General features: G+C 42.5%; 1 protein-coding gene across 12 annotated transcripts in view; it reads right to left on the bottom strand.

The window, feature by feature from the left end:
* Nucleotides 1-10,175, bottom strand: part of LOC124190269 (dystrophin, isoforms A/C/F/G/H-like) — a 50,183-nt gene extending 40,008 nt beyond the window's left edge. For 6 of the 12 annotated variants that reach the window (XM_046582882.1, XM_046582886.1, XM_046582885.1 and 3 more), the window contains exons 1-24: nt 9,957-10,175; nt 9,138-9,218; nt 5,492-5,553; nt 5,312-5,404; nt 5,142-5,219; nt 4,977-5,069; nt 4,803-4,892; nt 4,500-4,698; nt 4,265-4,410; nt 3,856-4,202; nt 3,545-3,783; nt 3,225-3,463; nt 2,938-3,162; nt 2,751-2,864; nt 2,476-2,692; nt 2,187-2,407; nt 1,968-2,109; nt 1,761-1,900; nt 1,315-1,696; nt 1,097-1,249; nt 923-1,026; nt 693-845; nt 301-462; nt 94-222 (exon numbers count right to left, since the gene is read on the bottom strand). In XM_046582882.1, coding sequence (XP_046438838.1) covers nt 94-222; nt 301-462; nt 693-845; nt 923-1,026; nt 1,097-1,249; nt 1,315-1,696; nt 1,761-1,900; nt 1,968-2,109; nt 2,187-2,407; nt 2,476-2,692; nt 2,751-2,864; nt 2,938-3,162; nt 3,225-3,463; nt 3,545-3,783; nt 3,856-4,202; nt 4,265-4,410; nt 4,500-4,698; nt 4,803-4,892; nt 4,977-5,069; nt 5,142-5,219; nt 5,312-5,404; nt 5,492-5,553; nt 9,138-9,213 — 3,804 coding nt within the window. In that variant the 5' untranslated portion in view covers nt 9,214-9,218; nt 9,957-10,175. Of the gene's footprint in view, nt 1-93; nt 223-300; nt 463-692; nt 846-922; nt 1,027-1,096; nt 1,250-1,314; nt 1,697-1,760; nt 1,901-1,967; nt 2,110-2,186; nt 2,408-2,475; nt 2,693-2,750; nt 2,865-2,937; nt 3,163-3,224; nt 3,464-3,544; nt 3,784-3,855; nt 4,203-4,264; nt 4,411-4,499; nt 4,699-4,802; nt 4,893-4,976; nt 5,070-5,141; nt 5,220-5,311; nt 5,405-5,491; nt 5,554-6,541; nt 6,942-7,817; nt 8,661-9,137; nt 9,219-9,956 lie in introns of those variants that run through there. The other 6 variants (XM_046582890.1, XM_046582883.1, XM_046582889.1 and 3 more) reach the window with 6 other exon arrangements.
* Between the last annotated feature and the right edge of the window lie 3,986 nt (nt 10,176-14,161).

The raw sequence follows: 14,161 nt of genomic DNA, 5'->3' as shown, positions 1-14,161 counted from the left end.
TAAAAACGTGGCGCAAGAAAAAGCGATTGAAGCAGTTGAAGCAAGATGATGAGCTTGAGCCCCACCCCCGTAGTATGGTTAAATTTGGCTTACCTCGATGAAGGAGAGCTGCTCGTGGAGACGGTTTGCAGCCTCTTTTCTTCCCTCGGCTTCGTAGTCTTCCTCTTCGTGGCGAATTTCAGATAAGAGAGCCTCTTGTTGTGCGATATCTTGGCTAAGACGCTGTTAAGAATATTGGAAAAAGAACTGAGCTGTAAGAGAACTACACTAAACAAACATGTGCTTAGTTTTTCCATTTACCTGGCTTAGTTCGGGAAGTTCGTCCCCATAGAGATCTTGCTCCAGGGATGAGCAGAGCTCCGCATCGATTGAGCTGATAGCACTATGCAATTGTACCAGCCGTTGTTCGCACTGCTGGGCTCCTCGGACTCGTTTTTCCAGCCATTCCGCTTTCGCTTTGGCCTTTCAAATTAGATGAGATGAAATTCAATTATTCCAAAGGATTACTTATGTAAGAGATCGTGTTTGCACACCCCCCAGGGAATGAAACGCTAACACGACCAACATAATAAGACAAATGTACAGTAAAGAAGTAAAAATAAAATCACTAAACATTCAGCAATAAAATCGTTCGCGTATACGCATATAACGAGAATCACAAGCTATAAGGAAACAGAGATGATGGTAAATACCTTTTCTTCGAGAGTAGCCCATCGATCAGTCAGTGATTTGACTTCGGATCCTACAGAGTCGGTCATAATGTTCAACGAAACCAGCTCACTACCCATCGATTCGATCCGCAATATCCGTGCTTTCGGTCGATTCTTCATGTAGTTTTCCAAATCCTTGGATTAGAAGAAAAAATAATAATTTTCAACACGTTCCCTCTTACAAAGGCAATATTGATTATTGACGCGCATACATCGAGCTCTTCCGATATCTCTTCGGCATCAGCGGCCAATGTGGTGGAACGCATCAATTTCTTCTCCAACTTATCTTGCCAATCGCACTCCTGTGCAGTCAAAACTGCAACAAAGAGAACAACGAAGCCTTTCATACATGAAAAGAGAATGTTATCCATCTTGACTTGGCAAACCTTTGAATTCTCCATAGTGATGGGAAGCAGCTTTCAGGGCTCGTTGCCTATCAAGAACGCCACCAGACACATCGTTCCATCTTTGACTCAGCTGCCGGAGGTTATCTTTCAGTTCTACATTGCTGACAAGAGGATTGGCCACAACCGCATTACCTAGTGGTTAGAACGTCGTTAAGAATTTATGAGGCATGACAACTTGTTTCTCGTTGCTTTTTTACCTGCTTCAATGAAACATTTGTATTCGCTCGTTTTCAAATCGACACGATTTTTTAAAGCGTTCAGTTTTCTCAGCGTCTGTGACAATTCAGACGTCGAATTAATCACTGCCGGCGGGGGAATTTCCAGTTCCAATTCGTTTAACCAAACGTTAGTTGATTCAATGCCTTCGACCGTCTGCCGCGTTAAGCTCAGTGCGGTAGCCAGAACACCATTTTTTTGCAAGGCGCCGGCAATAACGGTTATCCATGTCGTTGCAAGGCGCTCACTGATTTTGTTCATCTCCGCCAATAATTCTTCGTCCACCTTTGGAGCTAGTAATGTAATTACGTGCTTGACGTTGACAACACTAGGCTCCAGGATTTTCACGTCATCTTGCAATGCCTATTTGATGTATCGAAAACGGTTATTAATCTAAAAGACATGAATGTAATCGATGTGTAATTACGTTGGATTGTTCAAGCTGAGCCTCAAGGACTTCAACATCTCCCCAACCCACGTCTTCGGCAGTAAGAAAATTTTGCACTTCGGCCATCCAATTGTCTAAACTTTGACTTTCATCTTTAAGTTGTTTGTATAATACAACGTCTGTATTTTTTAAATAATAAAAAAATTAATGATAAGAATTTACTTTTAAACAGCGTTTTTTACGTACCTTTTTCAAATTCGGATACTCTTGATTCCAATTGATTCACTTTGGATTTGAGTGATTCGACCGTGGTTTCGAGATTCTCGCCGTTTTCGACGTCAGCTAATGCGAGTTTGTTGATTTGATCTGTGGCCATTTGTAATTTTGCCTAGAAAGGAACGTTGACACAATGAGTACCGTTTAACAACTTTCGGGCGGCGAGAAAAGAAAATGATAAATCAATACTTGTAATTTAGATAATGTTTCTAAATTCCGTTCTTCCACACAATTGAGTTTGTTCACAACACTAAGGGTTTCGTCAATTTCCTTTTCACAATTTTTGGCCTTGACCAACCAATCAGTTTCCTGTTGATTGGCGCTCTTCTGTGTCAGTAACTCTTCAACGAATAGCCAGCGCTCGATAATGGAACTCATGGTATCTTCAACTGCAAAACTTTCGCTAGCTTCTACAAAAAAAAATTATTAATTGAGACGGAGTCTAATGACATGTTAATTAGGATTGATCGACATATACCATTTTGCAATTCATCAAGTAGGACATGACCGGATTTGAGGACATGATCTAACAAGGGTTTATTTTCGACGTGACGCTTCTCAAGGTCTTCTGAGTTTGAATCTCCTTCGAGCAAAACTTCCATTTGCTCTAAATGCTCTTTTGCCGTCTTAATCGTTTCTTCAAATTGGAAACGCCTGTCAGAATCTAACTTGCGTTTCTTGATTGAGGTGGCCTCCTTTAATTAAGAAGAAAGTTTAATTATACTTCAGTAAGCATGGAGAATGAATTCCTACCTCTTCACATCTAAAAGAATTATTAATTCCGTCACTGCTTCCAAATACTGTCAATGAGGTCGTAATGTCAGGCGGTAAGACAATCATGGTCAGTTCAACACCACTTTTCGCTAACTGAAATATCACACAAATTTTAAAAAATTAGGGTCAATAGAATTTGGAGAAATGAGAATGAGGAAAAATTTACTCTTTGTCTCTGTGCTTCCATTATTTCATTTAAAGCTTCGATTCTATCTTCAAAATTTTCCACGTCCGAAGACAATCGATCCACACATTTGTAATTGCCAACTGGTTGGATCTTCTTACTATTCTCCTTGACGGTGACGGCATGTATTAAGGAAGGAAGCCGCTGAATGTTGTCTTGTAATTGGCTCAAACGCTGAACATGAGGCTCCATGTCACGTTCCAACAACTGTCAATGCGTAAAGCTTTAGAATCTGACGAATATTGAAAACGTGTCTGGGATTTTATTACTTGAAGTTGACGCGCGACATCAATCATTTGAGACCTATCGGTACTGGGGTTCGTTTCGATGAGTCTGAGCGAATGTTCATGGGCGGCCAGCCAGCTCTTGAGACGCATTAAATCCGCGTCCAACTGCTCCCAATGATGTGACAAGTGTTGAAGAGCTGATGCCCTTTGTTCAGCCCACCTGCACACATGACTCCACCTTTCTCCCAAGGCTGAAAGTTGATCCTCCATTTGAGCGCAGTCTGTTCAATGTCAAGTGGGAAGAATATCAATCAGTGTCTAGGAACAAGTTTTATGTTATGAAAAGGAGGAGGAGTACTTACTGTCACTGACAGACTCGTCAACAATAACGACCATGTTGGACAAGGCATTAACGTGTTCTTGCTGAGCCTCCAAGTCCCGCTGTAGGGACTGATGATCTTCCAGCATTTCAGCGGCTGCAGTCAAACTTTCTGGCTGAGAAACAGCAGCCAACTGAGAAATACGATCCTCTGTCGCGGTCAACCACTGACGCAACCTTTCTAGCTGGTCTTGTTGGAGTTTTGTCAAGGTTTCATGAATGCTGCGTGAAAAATCAATAAATTCCAAGTGAGATTACGAAATACAAATATTTTTTCTTAAGTAAAAGATTTACCGAGCCTGTCGGTCCATGGATTTTGTCCGTAATTGGTCCCATCGCGAATTCAAGAGCCTCATTTGAATGTGAATTTCATCGGCTTCTTCGTTGCTTAATTCGCCTTCCTTCACCAAACGTGCTCCTTCATGTAACACGGCCCCTACACTTCCTTGCTGGGAGGTCAACTCGAGTAAGAACTCTTCATGCTTGTGAAATTGTTCTTTGACACTTTGCAGGTCACCACAGACTGTAGTCGCCGAATCCAAGTGATCTTCAGCTGCCAATAGCCACACCAGTACTTCTTCCATTAAAGTCTGATAGGCCGTGAAATCAACTGGTTCGTTACTGCTGCTCTTCCGACTCGCCTATAAATTGAATCCAGCCAAATTAGAACACAAATAAAAATAAAAAACGGTGACAAATTTACCGAAGCGCTGGAAGATTCTGTCGTTGTCTCTGCTGGACTGTTACCATTGGCTGGAACCAAGGGAACTTTGGCATGAGGTAAGGCTTGATAAAGGCACATAACATACATCATGATTGACTTTTTGTCAGGATTGGATGTGTTCACATCTGAAAGATAAACGACAAAAAGAAAACAAACACGTTATTGACAAGAAAACATTGGGTGAAGGGAAACCGGCTCAACGAGTACAACTCACCTTCTGGATCTAACAAACGCGCTATCTCTAAGTGCTTGTTGGCCATGCGAAAAGCGTATTCAAGGCGTGCGTTTGCCGGCTTTCGGCTGACTAATTCATAATCAAAAAGATCTGGACGGAATCGATGAATCAAGGCAATAAAGGCTAACCCGTCTGACCACGAAGTTGTAAAATTGGTTATGGCGATCTCAGCGTAGTCCTGGATGGGGAAGAAATAAAATGCCATCATGCATAAATACCGTCGTGAGAACAGCATTCTTCTCCGTAATCCATTCAGTAAGTTTGGTATGCGGGGTTTATTACCTTCGTAGCTTCCTGACACCAGCTCAATAAGGTTTTATCCAAACTTGACTGCTGTAGCTCAGCCATGCTTCCCTTCAGAACGTCTTGTACCTGGTAAACGTCAAGAATGTTAAGATTCGAGAATAACAAAGAAGGCAGCAACACACATCGCATGTCTTTTGTTTTTGTTTATACCTGGTAGTGAAGAATGATGCTCCAAACCAGTCCCAAAGTTAGTTTGGGATTACCGTCGACAATGTCGTTGGAGCTGATATTCACCAACTTAACCTGGAAAAAATTTAAAATAAAAAGTTGCATAAAACCAGATTTTTCACATTTTGCGAATGCATTAATACTCACGTTGTGTTTGTCTAACAGTCGAAATGCGGAGCTGACATTGTTTAAGTGGTGGACTCTCATATGCCCTTTTTCCGGTTTCTGTAATCAAATCAATGGATCGTAACGAGAACGCTCTTGTTGATTGTAAACGTACGTTGGCTAATAACATAATTATTGAAAAGTATACTCACATAAGTTCGACCAGTCAACACGCTCAGTAGGGCCAGTAATCGCGTTCCATCGCGGAGATCGTAAAACAAGTCCGTCACCAAAGAAAAATTTATCTACACGATACGTCATTTGAATAAATAAAATAAAAATTAAAGGGTTCAAACCAATTCGAGGTGAACGTGAAATATAATCACACATACTTTTATCAACTGTGAATTGATCCACTTTCCAAAAGTTTTCTTTTGGACGTCTTCTCGCTCGTCTGAAATAGAGAATCGAATGAACAATGGCAGTTTAGATTGAGGGAAACATCTGAAGCAGAACAGTGCACGTGACAAATGGAAAACGGAGAATTCGGGCTTGAAGTATAAGAATAAAACAGTAACTTGTCAAGCAAAGAAATGCGCTGCAGCCTGGCAGCCAACCGGCCATACGATATTGCTACTGCTGAACAATCTTTTCATTGTAAAGGCAGACGGACGTAACATAAGAGTGAACTCGCAGGGAATATTATTATGCGTTGACACGCTCAACGCCTTGGCGAAGCGAAACACGGGACTCGAAAAGTGTGTTTCGTGATATTCCTTGGGTTACAATCTTTGGAGGGTAGGGGAAAGACAGCAGCTTTTACTGAAGCAATGCAATCTGAGTGGCATCACATTACAAGCCCTCTTCGTATAGCTGAGTCTAAATCAACAGAATTAGATACTTTTACAACTTTATTTAGAAAATTTGGCTGGTTTTCTTTATTGACAATTCAACAAACAAGGGATTTTGGGGCTGGTGATTATTGGAAATGAAACATTCAGGGATACCTTTTCATCGTAACCAATTTCCAAAAGGCAATGTGATCCCAAAACCTCATGGCCATTAATGAATGAGATCTTGGCATGCGTCCCACCCAAGTGTAAATTTTCAATTGATCAATGACTGGGTCAAGGATGGGAATTCAGAGCTACACTACGCTGATTGCTGCAGTTGCAATTAGGTTGACAAGGGGTCAGCTGTACAACCAAACGAAATCAGTGTTTCGTAAAGAGGTTTCCCAAAACTGCAGCCTGAGATACAGCAGGTTTAAAAATACCCTGCTGCTGTGTACCAAAATATCAGAAAGCCTTAAAGTAAGAGGACTGATTGCCATTTGCAATTTGGAAATCCAGTCCAGGTGAGAGTAAAGGGACACCTGGAGGCGGTTTGTTTTGGCGGGTGCCATCACTACCTTCCTCGTTCAATCACAACAAGCCACTCACCAATGTAGTTCACCATCGTCTCCATGTCAAACCAAATATATCTCGTAGGCCGCGGTGAAATTACAAAGCTCGATACGCCTAGTCGCTGATGACGAATCAGCTCGTCATGGTCAGAAATTCTCGTAGCTTCGTCTTCACGATATATTTTCTGATTTCTGGCTACCCCCACAATCCACTGAAAGCCGTGCACTCGAACTGAAACTGAGCCAAGAACTCTCGACTAAATAACCACCTGTCACGGAACACAAACTTCTCTTCCTCCACTTTTTTTTGGTTGAAAAAAATTGAATCGTCAACACTGTTTAGTAATCGATTCTTAGCGCTCGATACTTATATCGATTCTTCCGGCTTTTCAAATGTGTGGCTTTCTCAGAATAAAGCTTTCAAGGGCGAAAGACGTTGGCAGAGACATTATACGTCAAACAATTCTTTCTTTTTTAACCACATAAATGTTTTCAAATCTTTTTAAATATTGGAAACCCCGGGGAAGGTACAAATGTTTGAAATTTTTCAATTTTGGTCATGTCAAAAGCCACCGCCAAAAAAGCTTGAGTTTATTTTTTGTTTGCTTTTAGTTTTTTTTAAAAACAACTAAAATTATAAACGTCTTTCTCGCCATGTCTTTCTACCTAGTTAAGGGTCTAAACCAATAATACAGCTTCGTAGCTCGTGTTAAAAAACTAACGAAACGAAAAAGGACACAGCCATTGAAAGCCTTTCTCCTATCTGTCATTGTGTTTACTTCGGCTGCTGCTGCTGCTGCTGCGCCGTTTGTTGTCGCGACTGTAAGTAAACGCCGTTCGTGTTGGCACGCACGAGTGACCCACAATTGTTGGCCAGTTTGACCAGTTGCGGTCGAGGGACATGACACATTTCATTTTTATGGCAATACAAGACGGATCACTTATAGACGATCCAACATCTTTGGCTGTTTGGATGAAAAATGGCAACCATGTTTTTACACCCTGCGGATGGATGGATTTTTCGCGGGAGGGGAGATATCCGTCGGCGATCCGGGCCGTTTCGAATTGATTGACGCGTGATATCACCCGGAATAACTTGAGAGGACGCTAATATGAATGCAACGACCTTGTATGATACGTAACATTTTCGGTCGAATGTCTTAAAGAAAAAGAAACGCAAAAATTCCGTCTTTCGTGTCATGGAAGAGCGACGACTCGACGGTGGATGGCCAACAAACAACACCGGATCCAAACATTTGAACCTGAAGGCGAATAAAAACGGAGGAGGCCAAAAAGAAGAAAAAGAGACACACCTGTGGATAATATTGAAGAGACTGCTGAACGAACGAACGAACGCGGCCCGAGGGCGTGAAATGATCTCCTCCGCAGCACGCAGAAAGTATTATGAACTCCCTCCTGGTTATTTTTTTTGGCTCGTCGTCCCGTTCACGCACGAATCACGGCCGTCTACGCAATTTCAATCGCCACACCGAGAAACTGTTTCGACGTTTCTTTTCTTCCGTCGTCGTCGTCAAACTCCGGCACACTCAGCTGATTTGAGAGAATCGAACAACGACGTCAATGTGTGTCAAAAGAGACACACGACACGCGAGACACACGAAAAATAAGAACGCGATGTGGTTGTTGTTGTTGAGCCACCGGATGTGTAGGACATCAACACACGTTCCGTCTGATGGTGTGGCGGGAGTCAAGTCACGGAAGAAAACCGGACGAAAGAAGAAACAGCTGCCAGTCCGAGACACTGCTGCCCGGCCACGGTTCTTCTCCGCCACGCCAAAAGGCACGAAAAGAAATGAAAGAAAAAGATATCCACCACCAGCACTGGCGGTAGGATATAGTCGACCGGCCGCCAGCCAAATCTCAACTCTCACAGCCACACACACAACCAAAATCTATGCAAATTTGTTTTCTCTCCTCTCCTTGTGCCCTTATTGAAGTGATTTCTACCTCTCACACCTCACCACACTGTAGTACCAAACTATAAAGGCGAAAAACGATTTATCTTTCTTAACTGCGAGAGAGAAAGTTACGCGGATGAATTCTCTAATACAATACGCGGGGAATTTAAATATAAGGGAAGATGGACAGAGCAGCACGCGTCCAATACTGATGAACGATCAATCGGCACTGAGTGTATAGAACCTTTTTTTTTGTTCCCAGCAACACACAGCAACACGCAGTGTGTTGTTTGCTGGCCCTTTCGGGCGGTCCAGTCAAGTGCGAGAGACAGAGAGAGAGTCTGATGGACCTTGGCCATTCAAAATTCTTGCTGGTTCGGGGCGTACTAGTCTTTATATACGTGTGGCTGGAGGGGAGAGAATGTCCTTGTTTGGAACGTGCTCCGTGTGTCAACAATCACGACGTCATCCGCTGCAATTTAATGAGGGGAGAAAAAGATTAGGCGCTTGACCAGCGGCCATTCTTTCTCTCTCGACGCTATATCCTATATGCGGGACCTGTGTGGTCCAGACCCTTTCGCTGTTGACAACAATTTTAATTCTCTTTTGCGTCCCACCAAAAGTCCCAATAAGGGAAACGACCGATTTCTTCTATTATAATTCATTTCCAAAGAATAATTTAAAAAATAAAATATTCAAAAGGGTTTAACTTACATTGAATTTCCATGAGATGTTGGTCGTACAATTGGTGGCCGGGTGAACTAGGCGATTTTGGTCCCTTATTCGCCATGATCCCTAATCAAAATTATATATTTTGGGTTATAAAAAAAGAAAATAAAAAATAGAAAATGTTTGTTATCAGCTGAGGCAATCGACCCCGGTGATAGTTGATTTCAAATCAGCTGACCAGCGTGAGACTTTTTTTTTCTACCATTTCCTAACGGCAAAATAACAGACGGCTCCTAGCTGTTTAGGAAGTGGTTCATTACGGTGTAGCCTATACGATGATACACCTCTTCAGGGGGCGGAACTCGAATAAAAAAAGGTAGAAAATATACATAGGAACTATATATAAATAATGATGATGGGCAATCACGTAATGGCTCACGAAATGTGCCAGGAGATGGAGGTGGAATTTTCAAGGTCCGCATTATTTTGGAGGTCGTATAATGTTTTTGCGTGTGTGTGCTTTTTTCCAGCTTTCTGATTAGATTAACTTTGACGAACGGTCATATACGTGTGTGTGCGGTACAGCGGGTTAGAATGCGCATGATTGTTTGTAGATGCGGAATCACGCGCCTTTTGACTTGAAAATTCGATTTGTATTTTTCTTGGAGGGTTTTGACGCTGTTGGGAGTTCTCGGAAGGAAAGTGCCGTGTTCACATTGTCCATGTAAGGTAAGAAGAGCGATAAAATGAGGTAGAAAAGAGCTATTGCCTAATCTTGAACAGTGTTGGGGGGAAGTAACTCCCGAATTTGGCGTAAAATGAAGCAGTTGAAAATCCAATCAAATTCGCGTGTTATTAACATACCTGCGTTTATACTAGTTGCCAAGTCGAAAATTAATCCACAAAGAAATTTAATCCGAGTTCTTCATGTTGACACGTGCTGCTGGTAAAACACACACACACAAGCAAAAATGAAGCACGATGATGGCGAATTGTTGTTTTTGCCAATCGAGAAATTCGATCGCGGATAGGCTTCACTAGATAAACTATCACGTCCGTCCGGTCGACTAGACACACGAGACCATTCTGCCGCGACCCGAACTGACTATTATTTGGTTCCTTATCGCGCCTGCGTCGTAATATGGCCGGCCGGCCGGCCCTTTCCCGTTGCTTTTTTTAAGGTTCACAATTGGGGTTTTTTTTTTTCGTGAATCAAGGCTTCAACTTGAGACAGCAGGCTACGGACAAACAAGTGGGCAAGGTACTTGAGCTTCCTGTTTTCTTTCCCTTCGCTCACGAACCAATGTGGTGGAAAAAAGTACCAAATTTATTTGTTGACGTCCAGTTACGGTATATAGTTGACTCTCAAGCCTTGCGGCTACGCACCTTATGGAAATGCCAATCACAGAAAAAAGCCCACCCCGATGTTTATATTGTCCACACACGTCGTTTGCTTTAGCTCGCATATAGTTTATTTATTTTCTAGTGGCCTGGCAACTGTGTCGTCGGCGCCTAATATCTGCCGATGATGACGAGAGAAATAAAAAGTCGTTCGAACGAAAATAAAGAAATAGTTGACCGGGAGAGATAAGGGCCCGCATATAACTCGAATGATTCACCGATGATGGTCGGATAGAAAAACATTCTTGCCTTCAAACTCATATGTAGGCTGCACACGAGCGTTGTATACACACGCCAATGCGATCAGAACAACAAAAATGAAACGGGGGGTGTACTGGTCAGACTCTTTAGCTCCTATAGGCTCCTTCTCGTCCGCTTTTACGTGAAATAACGAAACGAGAATTTTGGCACCTTGAGCGTTTACAACACCAAGTTGATCGAAATTGTAAACAACAAACCCGAGGTAATAACTAACCTATATTTCAGATGGCAGTACATAGTTCCGTTTCCGGACGGAAGAGACCGCTCCCCGACAAAGAAACGGTTTTTAGTAATCAGGTGAACGGAAAGGTGTCAGCCCTTGTTAAATTCACAATGGATTTCGGAAATTACCAATTCGATTGTGTTTGTTGTATGCAAGCCCCTATACGTCAATGTCGATCGCTTTGCATATTATTGGAAGGCGTAATAAGCCAATAAAGAAATGATTTTTTTCCCGTCTCCTCGTTCAACACTCACGAAATCCTCTTTTACAGTTCTGGAGAATTGATTATTTATTTTTGGAAAGAAAAAAAGGTTAAATCTGTTCTTTCAAGGTTTCTTTTGACATTTTTCCAAGACAAAGTGTATAGAGTCCGTCGTTTGAATTTGTCTACGGTCTGGCGTGACAAACATTTTTCTTCTGATTGGATTTGGCCGTTTTTTTTTCACGCCCGCCGGATTCATTTCGGTCGTAGTTGTTGCCAGATCGGCCACTAGATGGCCGCTCAGTTGATCCTGGAAATCAAATATTCACGACGCTGGGTAACTTCAAACTGTCAACAATTTCGACGCTCCTCGGAAGCGACGAAATAAAAAAATAGAAAATAAAACCTCAAATATATTTCTCTTTGCAACAACGTCACGTTAATTGCTTAGTTTTAACTGCACATGGCAAAAAAGCTCTGCTGGAGCAAAGTTGGACGTTAACGCGCAAAAAGACTCGTGATCGTCCAGTGATCCCTGAACGAAATGTCAACTTTTCGTTCAGCGTCGCCCATCGGAAAACCGGAACACGAATCTATTTTTTTCTTCTTCCTCCCCGGGAGCTAAACGGGAGAGGGGGGGGGAGATGACCGGATGTGCAGTTGTGCAATAACCGCATGGAACGACGACGACGACGCTGCCGGACGAAGACAGACATATATGTACATAAATACGATCCGACGACTTGTGTATAAGTTGCTATTTCCGTCCGACTGATCTCCGCTGACAGTTGCCGCGACCTCTCTTCCCCCCCTTCTCCCATAACGGCCATTTGCGTGAAAACCGTCTGTCCACGGTCTAATCGACGAGAAGTTTTGAGCTGCTATTCTCAATTGGTGCGGCCATATTCGTTGAAGCGCCCCGGCAGCAGCAGTAGTAGCAGCGTTCAGAGAGAGAGCGGAAACATTGGCAAGTTTCAATTGGCCAATTGGGAGTTCCATTACAGCTAGCAGGAGCTAGGAGCAGGAGCTAGGAGCAGCGCTATATAGCAGTGGGCGGGTATGTAGTAACAGTTTTGATTAGAATTCAAATCCAAGTCATCATATTCCATTCTCTCGTCTTCCTATTCTAATTGGAGTCGCTCGAAATGTCGACTGCTCATAACAAGATATATACCCACTCACCCCCCCCTCCCGCGCCCTCCGGCCTATGTATTTCTCCTATTGCTCCCGCTATAGTATAAGGTCTCTGTGTCCGTTTTGTGTAACTTTAAACTCTCATCAAAATAATCGATCCGTTATCCAGTCAAAGACAATCCAAGGTTTACTTCTTCTTTGGCAGTTCAATAAACGGTTAATAAACATTTAAAATCATTCGGTTATTTGATTCGTGAGATGAGAGACAGTATTTTCTAAATGTCGTGAATGGTCGTGCCCTGGCTGATTTGATCTATGGCAACTGCAATTTCGCCGTTATAAATGTATCCTTTTCTTATTCTATGTATTTGGAATTTGCTGATGCGTCAAATGAAGGGAATATTAAAAGGGCGGGCAATTCAAAATCAACGCCGAATAGAGTCGTCGATCTTGGGATATTTCGACAACAGTTGGAAAGAGGCTGCTGCTTTCTGATTGTTGTCTTGGAAACAACCAAACTATACGGCGATATAGAACCCTATCCGCTCTGACTGCAACTTGAAAAAAAAAGGCCCCAAAAGTCTTCCAGCAGAAGTGACTTGCTGATTAGCTGTGGGTGTGTCGATGGGATTCTCGGCTGCTGGGCCCGAGTCATTATCATCTCTCCTTATTCTCAAGTACATTACACACTTCACACAGGATAGAAAAAAAAAACATTTTCTCCTGTGGGTTATATATTTTCCTTGCCACAGACTTATTAAGGAGCCATGATGGGCGCAGGGAGAAGTGTGTATAGTATAGAAGCGCGGGCGTCATCACGAAGAAAAGCCGCACACAGCTCAGCGGTGGGTGAAGATGAAAAAGAAAATCAAAAGTGTAGATCGCACTCTATACTCGCTATATAATAATACCGGATTTTCAAAAGCGGAGAGAGCGCATAGCAGCAGCAGCACAGCCATCAAACGTAAGAAATGAACCTCCTCTCTCTCCACTATATTGCTGCTCTCGTTATATTCAACCCCCAGTACCCCACCATCAACCGTCTTATACACAGACACACCCACCGCCCCCGAACATGTAAATATATATCTACGGTATATAAGCTTGAAAATGCTCGCTTATAAATCCTTGGCTTGATTCCCTCACGGCCGATTCCCAATTGAAAACAGAGGACCAGCATCAGTCGCTGGTTTTTTCGCGGAAAAACATATCAATTTCAAAAGCAGCGCGCGCGCGTGGGTTAAAAGATTCAGCGGAAAAGCAGCAGAGCGCTCGGTGACGCAATAGACCGTAGATTTTTTGAAACAAAAAAGTAGAGAGACAATTCTCCAGATGCTAAACTGAGAATTTTTCATCTTTCTAAAAAGTTCCATTATACATATATGTTTTCCATTCGGCTTTTGATATTATTTATATGGATGTCCGGTTTTTGATGGGAGGTTATAAGTTGGTCCCTATATATGTGAGCACTTGTATGCAAATTCAGATATATATACCCCCTTGCTGCTCATCAGCAGTGTCAATCTATTCCATAAACAAAACCGGAGGGGGAGCATATAGAGCCAACATTTGGAATGAGGAGAGGGAAAAAACCAAAAAATTCCATTTCCGTTTTGATATAGTTCATGTGTGCCTGGCTGCTGCTGATGTCTACATCCTCATTTTCCATCAGCCAAATACATAGACGAAAGATCATATATATAATGCACTTTCTGATGGTAATAATACGCCCAACAACTTATTTGGCTCGACGATATTATCTATAGAAAAGTCTATGAGGGGAGACGAAAACGAGAGCTAAAGAAAACAGTTGACGTGTGAATTGATTGGATTTTCCACAGTCACACA

This window comes from Daphnia pulex, chromosome 3 (assembly GCF_021134715.1).
Source record: "Daphnia pulex isolate KAP4 chromosome 3, ASM2113471v1".
NCBI classification, from domain to species: Eukaryota; Metazoa; Arthropoda; class Branchiopoda; order Diplostraca; family Daphniidae; genus Daphnia; species Daphnia pulex.
Note: the sequence above shows the minus strand (reverse complement) of the source record. Positions and strands in the feature narration are given on the sequence as shown.